This window comes from Argentina silus (assembly GCF_951799395.1).
Source record: "Argentina silus genome assembly, chromosome: 8".
Taxonomy (NCBI): Eukaryota; Metazoa; Chordata; class Actinopteri; order Argentiniformes; family Argentinidae; genus Argentina; species Argentina silus.
Window position 1 is genome coordinate 8,722,401 of NC_139662.1, and position 17,699 is coordinate 8,740,099.

The 17,699-nt window shown below is 48.2% G+C and overlaps 1 protein-coding gene across 1 annotated transcript in view; it reads right to left on the reverse strand.

Moving 5' to 3' along the window:
• itga5 (integrin, alpha 5 (fibronectin receptor, alpha polypeptide)) overlaps positions 1-17,699 on the reverse strand; it is a gene marked incomplete at its 5' end in the record, with an annotated part of 38,407 nt that overhangs the window by 17,329 nt on the left and 3,379 nt on the right. Inside the window, 15 exons of the mRNA XM_083674975.1 lie at positions 7-62; positions 1,796-1,909; positions 2,049-2,094; positions 2,253-2,444; positions 2,669-2,877; positions 3,109-3,161; positions 3,890-3,946; positions 4,198-4,241; positions 4,520-4,564; positions 4,706-4,831; positions 4,969-5,014; positions 5,108-5,169; positions 5,694-5,817; positions 6,292-6,392; positions 10,260-10,390. Coding sequence (XP_083531101.1) covers positions 7-62; positions 1,796-1,909; positions 2,049-2,094; positions 2,253-2,444; positions 2,669-2,877; positions 3,109-3,161; positions 3,890-3,946; positions 4,198-4,241; positions 4,520-4,564; positions 4,706-4,831; positions 4,969-5,014; positions 5,108-5,169; positions 5,694-5,817; positions 6,292-6,392; positions 10,260-10,390 — 1,406 coding nt within the window. The remainder of the gene's footprint in view (positions 1-6; positions 63-1,795; positions 1,910-2,048; positions 2,095-2,252; positions 2,445-2,668; positions 2,878-3,108; positions 3,162-3,889; positions 3,947-4,197; positions 4,242-4,519; positions 4,565-4,705; positions 4,832-4,968; positions 5,015-5,107; positions 5,170-5,693; positions 5,818-6,291; positions 6,393-10,259; positions 10,391-17,699) is intronic.

Genomic DNA, 17,699 nt, shown 5'->3' on the forward strand with positions numbered 1-17,699 from the left:
GCTCACCTAGGTTCTCGGGTAGGTGCTTCCCGTCGGCCGAGATACAGAAGCTCAGGTTGACACTGTTTGGAAACAGAGACGAGACGGGGGGGACATGATGAGGGAAGCATATGCATTCACACACACGTAACTGTACACACAGACACTCCAATCCTTCCTTCCTCCCTCCAAGACTTCCTCCTCCTCCTCCTCCTCCTCCTCTTCTTCCTCCTCTTCCTCTCTCTGGACCTCCACTAACTGTCAACACTGGGTCGTGTTACATTTCTTACATTACAAGACAGGAGACGTCACACACAACAGTGTGTAATGTGGAGTAATGGGGTGGTAATACTGGGAAAGGCATGGACATCTGACCGCTCCCACCAGCCAAGTTCATAAACTGGTGTGTCGCGCCCCACCCCCACCCCCCTAAACTCCCACGGTGGAATGGCTGTGTTTAAGAAGGGTGAAATTGAGTAGCATCTCATGTAACAGTATCCATGTAGGCCAGTACAAGCGTCAGTATCTGTATGAGCCTGTCACACACTCTCTCTCTCTCTCTCTCTTCCTTTCTCTCCCTCTCCCATGACATCAGCCACACAACACGCAGACAGACGCCGTCCAAGAGTCAGCAGCAACCCAAACCCCAATCCCTTTACAACCAAACCCACACTGGAAACACACAGCAAGAAAGAGGGGTAGGGGGAGAGAGAGACCCACTGTGAGAAAGGAAAAGAGAAAGAGAGAGAGAGACAGAGAGAGAGAAAGAGAGAGAGAGAGAGAGAGAGAGAGAGAGAGAGAGAGAGACAGGGAGTAAAGACTCAGCACAAAGGAAGGAAGAAATAAAAACAACGAGAGAAAGAAAGACTGATCTTGACATGTTCTTGACACCAACAGCCACACAGTCTTTGACCTAGGAGTAATAACTATAAGTGTGCTTGTGTGTGTGTGTTTGCGTGCGTGCGTGCATGTACGAGTGTGTGCACACTCACGAGCGTCTCCGCGAGTGTCTTGATGTTTCCCAGCTGTGTTCCACCACCAAACAATATCTCATTCAAAGTACTGCCAAACCTCTTGACCCCTCCCTCGTTCTCACTCGCTCCCTCCCTCCCTCCACCCCCACCAACATCCCCCTCATCGCCAGGCAACGCAGCGTAATCAAGACATGTGTACACAAGAGTTTCCTTTCTGGATATGGAGAGAGCAAGGAAAGCAGACACATGAGCACAGTGTGGACCATGTTGAGTAGCAGAGCTACAGAGACAGCAGCCTTGTCCTGTTTCCCTCTACAGTTGGAAATGAATACCATGCAGCATTCTAAATGCTGAGGAGAAAGAAAGAAATGGCCGACAACAACGCTCTTATTCAGCAGTGGTATTTCACTGTTCCTCTCGAGAGGAACAGCCAGTCGATGAAGTTTCTAAGATAAATACATCTCCACCAGATAAGACTGTCCTTCTTCCAAATGAATAACACCGATTGTTGTTGTGAGTGATATTCTGTGCTGGAACTTCCTGTCAGAAGTGGAGAACTGAAGAATGGAACTTGTGTGTTGAGGAGGAAGCCCTTCCTTGCGTGCGTGTGTGTGTGTGTGTGTGTGTGTGTGTGTGTGTGTGTGCCCCCAGTGTATAACAACGTTGACTGGTAGATGCTTAGTGGGATCCTTGAGACGACCCTACCCTAAACCCTAAGCCTTACTCTAACCCTTAGCTTAACCATAACCTGTATTTAACCCTTAACCCTACTCTTAACCCTAACCGTAACCGTTTTTAAATCTCATCATCCCAAGCATCCCATTTACTAGACTGGTACTTACCAGGACACTTGTAGGGTGGTGTTGCCGTTGGTGACGACACAGGTCTTCTCCTCTGGGTTGATCAAGGTTGGGGACACAGTCAGAGAGGCGCTGGTGTTGACGATGGGCCGCGACCTGGAGACAGCAGAGGGAGCAGAGGCTGTGGTTAACGACAGGTTGAGGCTCGAGACGTTTGTTTTGGAAAAATCTCTTTATCAGACATTACTGAATAGTTGTGCAATCGCCTTGGGGGTTTGCATGTCTGTGAAATTACCTGTACAGAACGGCCTTGTCGACCCCGAAAGCACCGACAATAAGATCTGTTGGGGAAGAGTGACAACGTTTTTAAGTGGATTGTGTGGAACGACACAACGATTGCATCATCACGATTGCATCGTCAGCGGCATTTTTTTTTCCACACACAAATCCCAACTCCCCCACCGCTTCTCTACCCCCACCGGTCTCAGCGGTCACTCACCTGGGTAGCCGTTCATGTCCAGATCCTTAGCTCCTCTGAGAGCGAATCCAAAACCGGAGGGTATGGTTCCTGAAGCCCATTGGCCAGCGATCACCTGAGAAGGCGTCTCCTTCAGTCCACCGGCGTATCCATTGTAGATGAAGACCAATCCCTGTTGGTCCTCGCCTCCGAACGGAGAGCTGATGGCAACATCTAGCACACAAGGAGGAGCAGACAGAATCATTAGGGGCCACATTTATTTTTTCCATGAACACTTCACAGACTAAAGAACACTACAAATGACCTGCATTGGACAAGTCATTGGACAAATAAATATGAAACCGGGCAGATTCCAATTGTCACGACAAATAGTGTCTCCACTTTACCCCCAGGTTTACCCCTCTGTTTACCCCTCTGTTTACCCCTCTGCCTCTCACCATTGTATCCGTCCTGGTTGAGATCTCCTAAAGGTGCGATGGAGCTGCCGAACCTCCCGAACACCTGAGTGCCTGTCAGGTGAGGCAGGCGGGGCTCCAGGTCCAGGGGTCCACGCTGCAAGTAGACGTAGGCACGGCCCACCTCCTCCAGACGACCACCGGACGCCCGTACCATGAACATGGGAGCCCCCACCAGCAGATCAGTCAGTCTGAGGGGAGGAACACACTGGGTCACATATAGAGGATCACACACAGAGGAACACTGACATGCCCACACGCACACACGCACGCACACACACACACACGCACGCACACGCACACGTAGACACATTGACGACTGAGGTTTTCCATGTAATAAGTCCTTGGTCTAATCCAATCTCGACACCACCCAGCTAATTAAACTGGGCGAGAGAGTGTCAGTTAGCCAAACTCCTACTCACCCGTCATTATTGATGTCAGTCGTTGCCACAGCATAACCAAAATAGGAGCCCATCTGTGAAAACATCAGAGTACACGTCACGTCCCTAGTCACCATGCTACATCACCATGCTACCATCACCATGCTATCTGAGCTGTCCTCTACTACCTGCAGACACACACCTCCCAAGCCCAGCAGAATAACAGCTTAAAAGCTGTTTTCTATTGTACTTCAGGCTTTCGATTTCATCAAAGGAATTTCTAAACGACACTGGATCTCTCTTAATTCAAGTCAGACTCTCCATGGAAAAAAGAGAGAGGCAGTATTTGGTCAATGTTTCAAACAGTGCTCGCTAGGTGTACTTCTGTGCTGTGTCAATTGCAGTCCTCAGTGTCCCGGACTGTATAACTAGTTTTACATTACCAGGAGTCTGAGGTAAACAGCCTGTGTTCCCAGACTCCCAACAATAAGCAAATACACTCTTATGATTTTATTTATTCAGCTGAGCCAAAAATCAGGGCCAGTACACTCACGCTATTTCCATTGAGGCATGGGGCTCATTTGCAGAAATTGCTTCTGCACTTCAACTTCAATAATTGCACTTTACAGCAAACCACAGCAGGCTTCAAACCAGTTAACAGAAACTTGTAAAAGGAAATTATTGTGCTTATATCATCATAGTGTTCCAGTATACACTGATTCGTGAGATTAATCTTCGCCACGGGAAGCTTGAAATGATGGAACCGCAGGGTGTGTATGAAAACAAACCCATTGTTGTAGAAACGGGAGGGTCTCTGGCTCACCTGTTCACCAGTGTAGTTCAGCATGGATTTCAGATCAGTGCCGTTTAGAATAGACACCTGAAGAGAGCACACACACACAAACACACACACACACACATAAACAAACATGTGGTGAGGAAGAGAATCAACAAGTAGAATCCAACATGTGTATACACATATGTGCTGTATTTAACAAACACTTTCCCCTCCCATTCACTAAACACTGCTACGCCTGCTTTCATTCTCTCATGCTGCATTTCTCCCTCAAGCCTAATAGTCCTCCCGCTCAACCTCTTCTCAAAATGAGAGCAGTGATGAGGTTTTCTTACCAAGCCGTGCAGCATGACTCCTTTCGGGACCCCGGCCACAAAATCTGCAAAAGGTGCACAGACAGAAATGGAGCAGAGATTTAGGAGAGGAAATATCACACAGGTCAGAGTAGTCTGGGACTCTGGAGAATTCCACAACCCACAACCTTTCCAGCTCAGTAGCGAGACAAAATATTCTAGGTGAGTTCAGTTCAAGTTCACTTCAGGTGTAGTAAACCTTGAACAGCTGTGTGTGTGTGTGTGTGTGTGTGTGTGTGTGTGTGTGTGTGTGTGTGTGTGTGTCTAAGGCCTGTGATGCAGATGTATGCTGTGCTGGCTTTACCTTCCTCCTGATCTCCACTGAATTCCCCAACAGCTACAGAGTAACCTGCAAGACAGCATGAGGGAGAGCTGACCTTAGGCATATCCAGCAGCATTATGGAGGTTATATGTATGGGTATAGATTTCTTTAGGAGTCAGTGAGTTAAGGGATGTGTGTGTGTGGATGTGGGGGGGGGGGGGGTCTTACCGCGGTAGCTGTCGTCATATTTGATCTGGGCCTGTCTGCTCTGGATCTGCCCCTCCACAGACTGCATGAAGTACTCTGGGTAGTACGCCTTGATGATCTCCTCCTTGGCTTTAGAGATCACCTGACCTGAGGACACACAAAAGAGAGAGAGAGAGAGAGAGAAGGGGTCAATGGAAAACTGCTCTCAAGATTCACATACAAAATGTAAAAATAAATAAAATAAATAATAATAATAATTAAAGTCTGATTTTCAGGTCACGTACCTTGCCAGAAGAAGCTGCCTGGACCTCCCAGCACCACTTTCCCATCCTGGGAGACACAAAAGAGCAACAAATGAAGATTTAATTCACTTGATCCATCTCTGATACTGCCCTGGGAGGACTTGTGTTGGGTGTGTCTTACCTTGGTGAAATCAGCACTGAATCCCCCCTGACAGTAGCCTTGGCCTCCTTCTCCTGTGAACTCTGAAACAGACAGACAGGTAGTGGTTTAGAAATCAGGGTTAGGGTTAACCCTAACGCTAACCCTAACCCCCTAACCCTAGCCAGCTAACCTTAAGGACACTGCATATTACCATCTCCATAGGAATCATACGAGACTACTTTATGAAGTGTCAGTGACCTCTCAGGTCCAATGACGTAATGGTAGGGACCAGCTGGGCATTTCTAACAGCACCAATCCCACTATTACCACAGCAGGGGGTGGTCAACATGGGGTAACATGATTGATACAGCAACCAGGGGGTACATTCTCTCTCTACAGCTAGTGTGTATGACACATCTCTGGAAGTTGTTACTTGATACTGCGTCTATCCATCCCCTCTGTCGTGCCCTCTGGGCTCAGCACTTAACCCCCTGTCTGACATCCAGCTGTGTAGACAGCTGCCATGTCAGAAGCAGGCCACATCACTCACCCGTGTGGGCTATTAGTGTCCACAGAGAGGTCAGCAGCAGTCAAAACATATTAGATGATGACATCTGATGGATACCTGTGCGACAGGGAGCATATTCCACGAACTTGGTGAAGTTCTTGACCGAGAGGTAGCAGGTTCCCGTGGCATCTGACTGAGGGATGTCTTGCTTGGTTCTCCAGGAGTAGAGGGGGGCGCAGGCCTGAGGGAGGGGAGAGGAAAGGTGGGAGATGTTTTTTTTCAGTTACAACAACACCCTGGTGAACACCAAGTGGAGACCCAGAGAGGGAGGTCAAAGGTACATCTGGAGCAAAGTAACCATGTAACTGAATCCAGGTCACAACCCTGCACAATCAGCGAAAGCTACGGGGGGCTCAACTTTGATGTCACCGAAGGCACAAAACACTTACCCTCTGAGTAACAGAACTAGGGGTTGGAAATAATTGGGGTTAAATCACAACAAATCAATGGACAAAGACCTTTGGGACAAACTCTGAACAATAACTCTTATAATAGAGTCTACAACCTCCACAACATCTGAGCGAGTCACCATCATAACAGTTGAGGACTGCTCAGCACTGCAGTCAGACTGATGTTGTTGAAAGGAAAGGAAACTCTTAGGCTGCATGCCCCACGCCCCCTACCTCCGTCTCTGGGACTGGGAGAGTCATCTTACCAGAATGGTGTCACCGTGGGAACGGACGGTGGCGCCGAACCACTGGTGGGACTTGACTTCGGCCTGGAAGTCTGTGTCGTTGAGGGTGACTGTGCGATCCCCTGGGAGAAACAGAGGAAAAACAAAAAACACTTGAGTGACAGATTTGTAACTCAACATGCCTATCCATCAACTGGAACCCAAATGAATCACTCTACTTCTCCATCAGTCTCCCAAAACGTCTCCCAACCCTTTCAAAAACATCTGGAAATGATACACAAACAGGGCGTAAAGCATCCCTAAACCCCAATTATAGTTTTCTCATGCAGAAACGTTCAGGAAAAAGAAAAAGTGATAGTCAAAGGGAACTGTGTATGTAAGTCAACCTGAGGGACAGTTGTTCTGGCCAGCCCTCCTGGCTTCGTTGACCCCTGACCTCTTGGCTCTCTTTGGCCACCTGGCCTGCTCTGCTGTAACCCAGAGCTCCCTCTCCCTCTCCAACACTGTGACAACACAGCAGCAGGTGACCAGACAGATGGCCAGAGGAGTCTGGTTCAACACGCCTTTCACTGCCAAGACACGTGGAACATCACTGTTGCCATGCCGACGGTGACATGCAAACATGAGTTGGATACAGCTCATTCTGTTCTTTCGGAAAACATCCCATCGCCAACAGTCTTTACGTTTGTAACGCAGGAGAGAACATTCAAGATTCAAAACGTGGAACTGTGACCAAACCGATGCAATTCTGAACCACCCACCCTACAACCACCCACCCTCACCACCACCCAGCCCACTCCTTCGTCTCGTTTCCCACAGCAAACTCTCCACAGCTAAACCACATACATGTTGCAACACAACAATATCGTCTCATGGGGAAGTGGGCCTGATGGAGACAGAGACAGAGAGAGAGAAAGGTCATGGCCTGTGGATGTGAGGAAAGCAGGCTGTGTGTGAGTCAGCCTCCTCCCTCCTCCCTCCTCCACCACCACCACCACTGCCTCTCCTCTCCTCTCCCCAGCCAGCCAGCCAGCCAGCCAGCCAGCCAGCCAGCCAGCCAGCCAGCCAGCCAGCTCTGGGCTGGAGGTTCTGGGTGAGGGCCTGCGCCTGCTCCATGTCTTGGTGGAAAGAAACAGAGAGGGGGGCCTGCGTCCAAGGAAAACAAACGCTTTCTGGCGCTGCTTGTCTGCTCTCTCCCTGCTCTCTCTCTCTCTCTCCCTCTCCCTCTCTCTCTCTCTCTCTGCTTGGTAGGAGAGCAGCAGGGGAGACCAGGGCTCTTTAATAGCATCACTGTATCTCCATCACCAGGTGTTCCCTCTGGCATTCCTCATCCCGAGCCAACAGCAGCCTTGCCCCTACCGTGTTACATGTGTGTGTACGGTACTCATGTATGGAGAGACACGCCTAATCCCTAACCAGCAAAAACATGACCAACACATTAAAAAGATCTAAGAGGACTGTTTCTATAACTGAAACACTCTCCAGTCCCTTTTCATAAAGCATACTTCACTCACATTTTCATAACTCAGTGGCCCTTGTTTTGATAACGTTGAGGGGGGGCAAACGGGACTGTGTGTATGTTTGGGACACTCTACCCCAGCAACCAGGAGTAGCAGAAGGGAGCGCCATCTATAATTCATATTTCAAAACAATCTGAAGTCTGGCTTCTCTCTATAGCAACTAAGTATGTGGCAAAACAGACTCGGCTACATTGCCCTTCATACAGCGTGATGGATTGGGAGATGAAAAGATATGTTGGTTATGAGGCTACGCATGGCCGAAAGGCCGCAAAACCCAGCCGGCTGAAGTCACGCGAAAATGCCCAGAGCCCTAACACGGGTTTGATTCAAATTGTGAGTTAAAACGAAATCCACAAACTCTTTGTTTCACAGTCAATATGTCATCTGAGGTCCCCCTCAGGGGACATGTGGAAAGCAGTGCTGACGTGAGTGGTACCCACTCCTCCCACCCCAGCCCAGGCTCTGCAGGGACCCTGGAGAGCTGTAGGGTCTGGAGTGTGTCCATACACACTTTACCCTTTGAACTGTGTGAGAAGAGACCCATTAGTGGAGTTAGAGCCTGTGTGTGTGTGTGTGTGTGTGTGTGTGTGTGTGTGTGTGTGTTTGTCAGGTTAGAGAGGAGGGTGGATGGGGTCAGAGACAAATGGACAAATTCACTCATCACATCAGCTGGCCCTAGGGGAATGCTGGAGGGAGGGGAAGGGGGGGGGGGCAGGGGAAAGAGAGATGGGGCTCTGGTTTCTCCCCCTTTCCCTCTCCCTCCCTGCCTGCCCCTCTCCCCCCTCTCTCAGATCCCTAGGCAGTCTCTTATCTCAGTGGAAGGGGAAGTGGGATGGGAGGAGGGTTTGGGAAGCTCTCCCCTGACCACTTTGACCCAATTAGAGGGGCTAATTTAGTGGGTCAGTGGCCTCTGGGTCAGGCTTCACCCCACACTCAGGAAAGAGCATGAAATGTCCCATCCTTTTATGGAAAGGACCCATTCTAAATGAACTATTGGGTCATAGTTTAAGTGACTGGCAATCAATGGCCACAGAGCTCCTCTGTGGTATACTAAATGTACCATGTTAAAATTATCTACAGGCTACAGCATGTTCCATCATTGTACCAGAGGTGCTATATTCTGGAACAGTCCAGATGGCTGATTTGGCTTTCGCGCACACACACACGTGCGCCATCAAAAAGCCCATAAGTGAAATGAAGGACACACTCTTGACAACCCAAGGGACTACCCTTCACCCCAAAGCCCCCTGTTGCCGCTGCAGTACTATTACATCACTGGGAGTGGCCTCCAGCCAGCATCCAAGGATGTGCAACACATTTGCTGTCGCAAGCAGAAGAAGGGAACAAAAACAAAGGAGGAGGAAAGAGAGAGGGGGCAACCGGCAGTGGAGTGGATTCCTACCAAACTTCTCTTAAACGGGGCTTGTGAAATACTCAGTGGAATATTTCTCCACTAATGTGTATTATGGGTAGTAAATCAGAATTGGCTCACGGCGCACACTTTGATTTCCCAGGAAAGAAGCCAATGGCCCCCCTGCTGACTGGGGAGCACACACACATCACTGTCCTGTTACATGTGTTATGCATTCCACCAGACTTGGCTGGAGTGTGTGTGTGTGTGTGTGTGTGTGTGTGTGTGTGTGTGTGTGTGTGTGTGTGTGTGCGTGTGTGCGTGCGTGCATGCGCATGTGTGTGCGTGTGCATGTGATGGAGAGAGAGTGTGATAGAAAGATCAAATTGACTCAGTCCAGATTCTTCTTTCCGAGCCATTTAACTACTCCTTAACTTAAGTACGCCCCCCTTTCCCCACTGATACTTAAGGTCAATGAGTCCTTCACCTGTCTAAGCACTGGAACACTGATCGTCTCCTTGGACGTACTCAAGTGACCCATACACCCCAGCCTCCTACCTACCAAAACCACCAAAACCACCAAATCCACTATCATTCTGGAGGGGCATTTCTTTAGCTGTACCTTTTTGTTTAATGTTCAGGTTATCTACCTATAGCCCACAGAGTTAGCGCAACACAACACATACGTTTCTCCAACACCCCCCATCATCCTATTCATCCAAGAAGGAAATACACTAACAGGGATTCAGAAGGATTATCTTGTTTCCAACAACAGATCGCTGGAGCAGAACTCAAATGACACGTGATCCTAGACTGGTTCAAGTGTCAAGGAAATGGACCACTGCCTCTTCAGAAGTGCATAGAAGAGCAGCTATGCTTGACCTGCCTAACAGTCCTCTCCACTTTCCTCAACCTCTCAAGTCTCAAGTCACCAGTCAAGACAAAAGCAGGAGATGAGTGGTGTGTGTTACAGGAAGCAGTGGAGGAGGGGGGGGGGGGGGAGGGAGGATCTTGTATCTGGGAGTATGTTGTACTTTTTAAATTCAGGTTGTCTGCTCGAGTGAGGAGGAGCGATCCAGATGTCACACTGAGCTGACTCCGCCAATGAGAGAGCTTACCTCGTTTGTCAAACTCGATGTTGTGGCATTCCGATTGGCCGAGGCTCCAAGGACAGTAGTAGACAGACCCGCCCTCTGTGATGTTCAGCTGGCTGGTATTGGCCTTGGGAGCTCCTATCACCACACTGACACTGTCAAGAGACAGAAATAACATGTGATACAATTGTTACTTACATCGACCTCACCTCTAATCTCTTTCAGCAATTACAGTTGAGATATGGAAGACAATACCTGTCAGATAAGCTCAAGTTGGTGGAGATCAGCTCTTGGTCTGGTCTTGATTTAAAAATGCAATTGAGACCTTCCATTTAGCAGCATTAGCATGAGGCAGTACTTACATTTTACTACTTACAAAGTTAGCCCCACATGCAAGACACTTAAACAGGTTTCAGAACAGACGCTTTTTGTTACAATGTGCACATGTGATTCCCAGTCTGTCTGTGTCACACACAGACACACACAGAGACACAGAGACACACACACACAGAGACACACACAGAGACACACAGACACACAATCCCTGTGGGGCAAATTCAACGGGAAAACAAGAAAGCAGACGGCCTAAGTGGAGTCACACTGTTGTTTCCACAGCTGCACTGCCCTCTCCCTGTGGAGGTGCATGCAAAAAAACCCATCTCACTGTCAGCCTTGACTGTGAACTCAAAGCCAGGACAGGGAACCACTCTACCAGATCTCCCAGCCAAGGAGGGGCTACAACAGGTGAGTCTAAAGGGGCCCAAGTGTATGCAAGAGGAGGAGGAGGAGGGCAGAGACTTCAGAGGCAGGCAGAGGAGACCAAGGACCAGCCAAGCAGGCTGAGGAGAGAGATCCCTAAGAGGAACCAGGACCAAGGGCATGGCAAAACTACAGGGAGTTTTTTTTTCCAGTAGACAGTCTGGCTGGACTACACTGTAGCCATTACCTCATTGCGGGTCCAATGATGTTATCATCACTGGCATGGTGGTGGACAGTCGAAGTGGGTGGATGAGAGACGAAGGGGTAGAGGGGGAGAGAGCCGGAGGGGTTCTAGAACACAGGAAAAGCACACCCTTTTCCTGCTGCAGGTCGCCCATTGATGCGTGGTAGTTTACGTTACGTGGGCTATTTTTAGCATTGTGCCCCGGGGGAGAGTGACTCAGCAGTGTCCCAGTGTTCAAGAAGAGGAGACACACCGTTTATTTGGGAAAAGCCTTTATTAGCTTTTGTGGTGCCACACTTCCAATGCTAACCATAATCACATCCCTGTCAGGACTTAGGCGACACTTGACACACACACACAAGTTAGCTCTTGCAGCTGAACAGCTAAGCTGCAATTACTTTGGTCGGAACATGTGATTACTCATCACAGCGTTATCCACAGGTTAAGGGCAACCGTGTTCAAAGCTACCACGTCTGGGACATGACTCTGTGTGTAGAAATAATATGTTCTGGTATCAGGAGACTTCACCTCGAGGAAGAGTTGTGTGTGTTTAGAAAACCGATGTGTGTGTTTAGAAAACACAACGAAGGGGCAATTGCAGGGCAGGTCATAAAAGCAGAGGATATGGACCTAATATCACTAAATATGAGTGGTCTCACTGCCTCAGAAGAGTTACAGTGCGAACCAAAGACTAAGCAAAGGGCAGAGAAGTGTGGTTTGTTTTGGAGGGAAAAGAAAATACTGCCGTCCAGCTTGGAGAGAGAGAGAGAGAGAGAGAGAGAGAGAGTGTGATTATCCCGTTTTCCGCCATGTGTGTGGACAGCGGAGCTCCGGCTGTAGAATAATGTAAATCCCAGAGAAGCTTCCCTGTCACGGATTCCCACGATGAGACAGCTGAGACAGAGGCTCTCTCTCTCCCCCTCTCCCCTCCCTCCCTCCCTCCCTCCCTCTCTCTTTCTTCCTCTCTCTCTTCACACTCTCTCTCTTCCTCTCTCTCCCTCCTTACACACAGCCATCAAGTAGAGAGGGGAAATGGGTTCACATGAACCCAGATTCACATCATCGGTGGGACACACTGTTGTGGGTAAATCATTCATATTTTTATGATTATTCGAAGGAGAAGACACTCGCTCAGCTGAAAACCCCAACAGAGCCCACATACCTCCCCTTCTTCCAGAATTCCTAGAGAGATGCGCATGAACTATAAGTCTGGCTGCACTCCAGCGAAACACTGCTTTTGAGCACAACGCTTTCAAATGTTTCTGAGCAATAACATATTCAACTACGACCGATGTTAAACATAAAAAGGTGTGTGTGCTGAGTTCAAGGGAAATTACAGTAATAGTCAGCCTCAGAAAACAGAGAAAGGGACATGCCACAGTTTCTACTATACTGAGAATCTGATGTGAATACAGGCCAACCATAGTCAGCTATGGCATTATTTCAAAGGGGGAAAAAACACAGGAAACAACAAAACAAGGGGAACATGCTTTAATCAGCAAAGTGGAAACTGGGGTGTGTTTTCACTACCCCACCCACACACACACACACACACACTCCACTCGCATACACAAGCCATCACACCTTGATAGTGATCTGAAAGTATTGTAAATAAGGAACAATTAGCATTTAATGGGTCTTTATCTGGCAGAGGATCAGTCAAGCTCTTAACTGGCACATCTCTCCCTCTGCTATGCACTTAAACAAGGGGCTATCGTTAGCATTTGATAAAGGCTTGGCTGTAGTTGGCTGATTGCTGCAAGATTTAGAAATCACTTTGTATGAGGAGGAGCCCGTCCGGCCCTCAGAGAATAATGAGTAGGGGTGGGGGTTGGGGGGGGAGTGGTTAGTTCATGCATACAGTAGAAGGTATTGTCATCTAAAGGGAATGTCATTGACTGTAGCACGAACCAGCAATATCTCATTCACATGTGGTGGTGCGCATACAGAGAAGTCAAAGGCTATATCAACTATCGGTCAGTCACTCTGGGGTTTAAGAACCAACAAATCCACCACAACACAGATTAATTCTGGGAGTCTTGGGAGTCAGTCCCAGCCGGCGTCTCGGGGACAGCCACAGTCATTCAGACTCACGCTGGCAGGGGTTTGGTTCAGGGTCAAATCCCCTAAGCCAAGCCAGGGAACCCACAGCACTGCACAGAGGTAGCTCTGGTGCAATCACAGAAAGGGTATTTATCATTCTGAAACATTTTGTACCATATCTTTGCTTTTTAATGTCGCAACAGAGGGACAGTATGACGGATTCGTGAGGGGACCTTGAGCAATGTACTGGTATGAGCGTGGGTGGAGGAAAAGCATTAGCGGCTAGCGCAATGTCTCCCAAAGCGACACCCACCTCCCCCGATAGGCTGCCAGACACCAGCCACTAATGACCCCGAAAACCCCCCCATGGTTTCAGTGTTAATTAAACCTAATTGATTTAGGCTGCGTGTGTCGTACACATAAACACAGACTTCTCACTCGACGACTGCTGAGGGTTGTCTCGCATGAGGCTTCTGCAATCAGCAGAAATTCTAAATGACAGAACACCAGGCCATAATTATGCTGCCTGCGACCACTATTTATATGCGAGTTAAGAAATTAAGGGCGATGTATAATGCTGGAAATTGCTGATCTAACAGTATCCTCTCTGAGGCCTAGCCCAACCAACTTTATGATGAGGTTGGAGAGGGAGCTAGAAGCCAAATTCCTCTCTTGCCCCCCCCCCCGCCCCCCCTCCACCCCTCCCACCCAAACACAGTTTTTTCCCCTCATTCCACGTTTAATTGTCTTCCTCCCAGCTGCAAAGCTTATGTCACTTGAACACTATTATAATTGCTTTAAGCCAACAGAAAAAAACACTTGCGGCTTTGACTAAATAGCAAGAAATCACAATCACGTTTGTTAGCGTCTGCAGTCACCATCTGCAGTTGTAAAACCCTTCAGTGGGTATGGTATGGTACAGCACAGACACACGCCTAAGGACTGGTACAGATGCTGGGACTGGAAAAAGGTCAGGGGCCTTTTAGCTTTAATAAGTCAAATCCTCAGCTTATAGGAGCTACCTGAGAAGAGAAGACTCACTCAACACATGTTGTTTGTAGTCACTGACTAAACCCTTCATAGAGTTTACATTAAATAATCTCTATAGACCCCGCCCCCCTCCACCACACACACACACACACACACACACATCTTGTTGACGCCCCACACTCATCAGGACCATGAGGGCCTTCAGCCAACACCACCAACACACTTGATAAAAGGGACTGGCACAAGTACACCAAATATGGTAGTCCATTAGTGGACCCTTGCAGTTATTTATGACATAGTGTAGGTCAGAATAATGTGAAGGGGAAATGAATGGGATGTACAGTACAGGAGCTGGGAGGATGTACAGCACTCTGACAGAGTCAAGGCCGAACTCCTGTTCCGGCTGGTCATCCACTCAGCACCCCCCCCCCACACCCACACCCACACACACACACTACACACACTACACACACACACACACACACACACACACTACACACACTACACACACTACACACACCCACGCAGAGCTGCTGTCCAGGAGCTTCTGACCCCTCTGGGACTGAAGAGGATGATGATGATGAGAGTAGCAGTGCCTACAGAGATGGCTAGTGTTGAATGAGAGAGAGTACCGTAGTACAGTCCACTAATACAGACAGCCGGTACAGTCACAACCAGCACTGGAACCAGCATTCTAGGGTGGTATATGGATGGGTTTCAATCCAAAAATGTCCAAAACCAAACTGTCCAGCAATCAAGGTAACAACATGTTCACACATGACAGTATGTCCGGTTGTAGTTCAAAAATGTCGCAGCAGTTAGAACAGACCCCCACGCCCACCGCTGTTGATCTGATAAACATTCCCTCTTTCTCTGGGACCGGATCTTAATGTCACCGCAAAAACATTTCCTCCCAAAGGATATTAGACCTCTGTAGCAGGAGGCCTGCAAATCACCAGCGCTGGCCCAGGTGCCGAGGGCTTCACAAACAACCACTACTGTTATAGAATGACAGAGAGCAAGAACGTGGTGAAGACCTCAGCCAGTTTCATTGAGCAGGGGAGGCTGTTGCTGGCAGAAAAGAGAGGACAGGCTCATTGTAATGCATGGGATGGAATAAGGAATGGAATCAATAGCATCTAACACGTTTGAGATTATTCCTCTTTCGACCTCCACCAGCCTCCCCTGATATAGAGTCACACATGAAGTTGCTGTATACTTGTGTAGTAACAATGTAATTAACCTGGTACCTACACACTGTATTGAGTGTGTGTAAACTGAAGGCGGGATGCCGAAACGAGTCCACAGCGACGATGCTGATTATGCCATTAAATCATCATTTATTTTTCTATCTGAGAGTATTATTTACTTACCAAGATTGTATTCACATCTTGTTATCCTTATTCAATTTGTCAACTTGGAATAAAAAAAACTCTAAACTCTATTCATTTGAAATGACAAAGTAATTACTATACAAGATGATCAGGGCATTAAATGGATGGCCACATGTTATGTGGATGGGGAACCACTTGTTGTGTCTCCTGGATCATGCCTCAGCTTTCTCTACGGCCATGCAGAGGAGCGAGAAGCACAGAAGCACTGTGGCTCATTCAGCGAAACCACTAACCGTGTCATTTCACTGCAACAAGGGTTTCACAAGTGGCAAGTTGGTAATTTAAAACACCCCACTTCCTTCTACATAAACATGGGCTGAGGTTTTAGGCTCTATATTTTCTGTTGCCAAATTGCAGCCCACCCCCCGACCACCCCTCCCCACCCCTTAAATGCCCAAGCCCCTGCAATTCACACCCCCCACTAATCCCAAAAACCTCATGAGGGGAGTTTAACTACAGGCCGTTCACAGCCCCGTGGAGAGCCCCCCACCTCGGGGGGTCCAACCCTTCACACCTCTGGATGGAGAGACTGTGGAGAGAACAGGAGAGGCATCACACAGACATCCCTCCGATCACTCCCACTCCCCGCAGCTGTCTGGACACTTTTGTCTCTCCCAGGCCCTGCTGTGCCAACACTGATCGCCACAGTCGGGCCTCAATCAATCCCATTTCAATTCAGAGACAAGAATCTTGAATAGAAATTCCAGACAATATGTCCATCAACTCCTGAATAGATTTCAACAGTGCTTTTTGTCTATGTCCATGTCAATGTTCCCTAAATAAAAAGTGTCATTATCAAGTCTGTACAATGGAGTCCTTCTCTGACCCCAGCAGGGTGAAACAAACCGAGTCTGACGGCAGTTTGAGATTGCATCTACCTATGCGTCAGGGCAGCTCTGACCGGCTCTACTCCTGAGTGTACGTGACGCCCTGAGGGCATTCCCAACCCCATAGCAGACCTGACACAGGGTCCCACCAGGCCAATCAAACCATCATCACCAAACACACACGTCTTTTTCCACCACACACACACACACACACACACACACACACACCTAAGCCTCCTATTACCAAGCAGGCAGTAAAAGTAAGACATGCCTTCTATGTTAGAAACAGGCTGCTTTGTGACCTCAGTCACCAGGCTAAGCATGTCCCCATAAACCCTTAAAACAACACTCTAATGTTCCTCAGTGAGCCAGGCCTGGCTATCACAGGCCCCAAGCTCTACCAGAGGAGGACCAAAAAGCTTTGGAAAAAGCGAATGAAGAAATGAGGTCACATGGAAAGTTTCTTCAAAACCGAAAACAGCAAACCTTTTCTTTCTGGCACACAAAGAACCCCATTGTCCACCACAGGACAATGAATAGCCCTAATGGCAGAGAAGAGAACCGAAGTGAAGAATATCCTGGCAGCCCAAATATACATGTCCACTTTAAGCAAAGTACAAACACAAAATATTTTGATTTATACATACGTCTATACAAAAGAACAACAATGAAAACCATAACAGAGATCGGCTTGATCATATATGGAGAAGAAGTTACAGTGTAGACACAGAGAAAACATTTTTGTTTTAGTAGTGAAAAAGACCCCCGGTCCAGTGTCAATATTGGTTCAGCAGCAGCAACCCTATTTAAGTGGGTAAACTCCAGGAAAGTGACCAACACGAACAAAATGACCTCAATCTGTGGAACGTCACAGCTAAACCATCTAATGACCTAATACTGAACAGAACAGAACCACCTCCCCTCTAAAACACATGTTGCAGGGATGGGCTGAATGGGACGCATTAGCATCAACAGCAACAACATCCATAACAATAACAAATAAAAAACATTTTATGATATTCTAATCACATTCCATGCAGTGGGAGGGGGACTGGATGGAACAGCTGAGTTTTCCACCATAGGAAAAAGTACTACCTGCTGTTCTGGAATTGTAAACCTGAAACAATCGACCGCCATGGTTAGATGTGTGGACGGAAAGGCAGCACAGACACTGGTAAGTCCAGACGCTACTGAGAAGGTCTGACCTTTGACCCCGGCCCATCCCTTGATTCCTCCGTCTGGCACCACAGAGAGTAAGGGAGGAGGA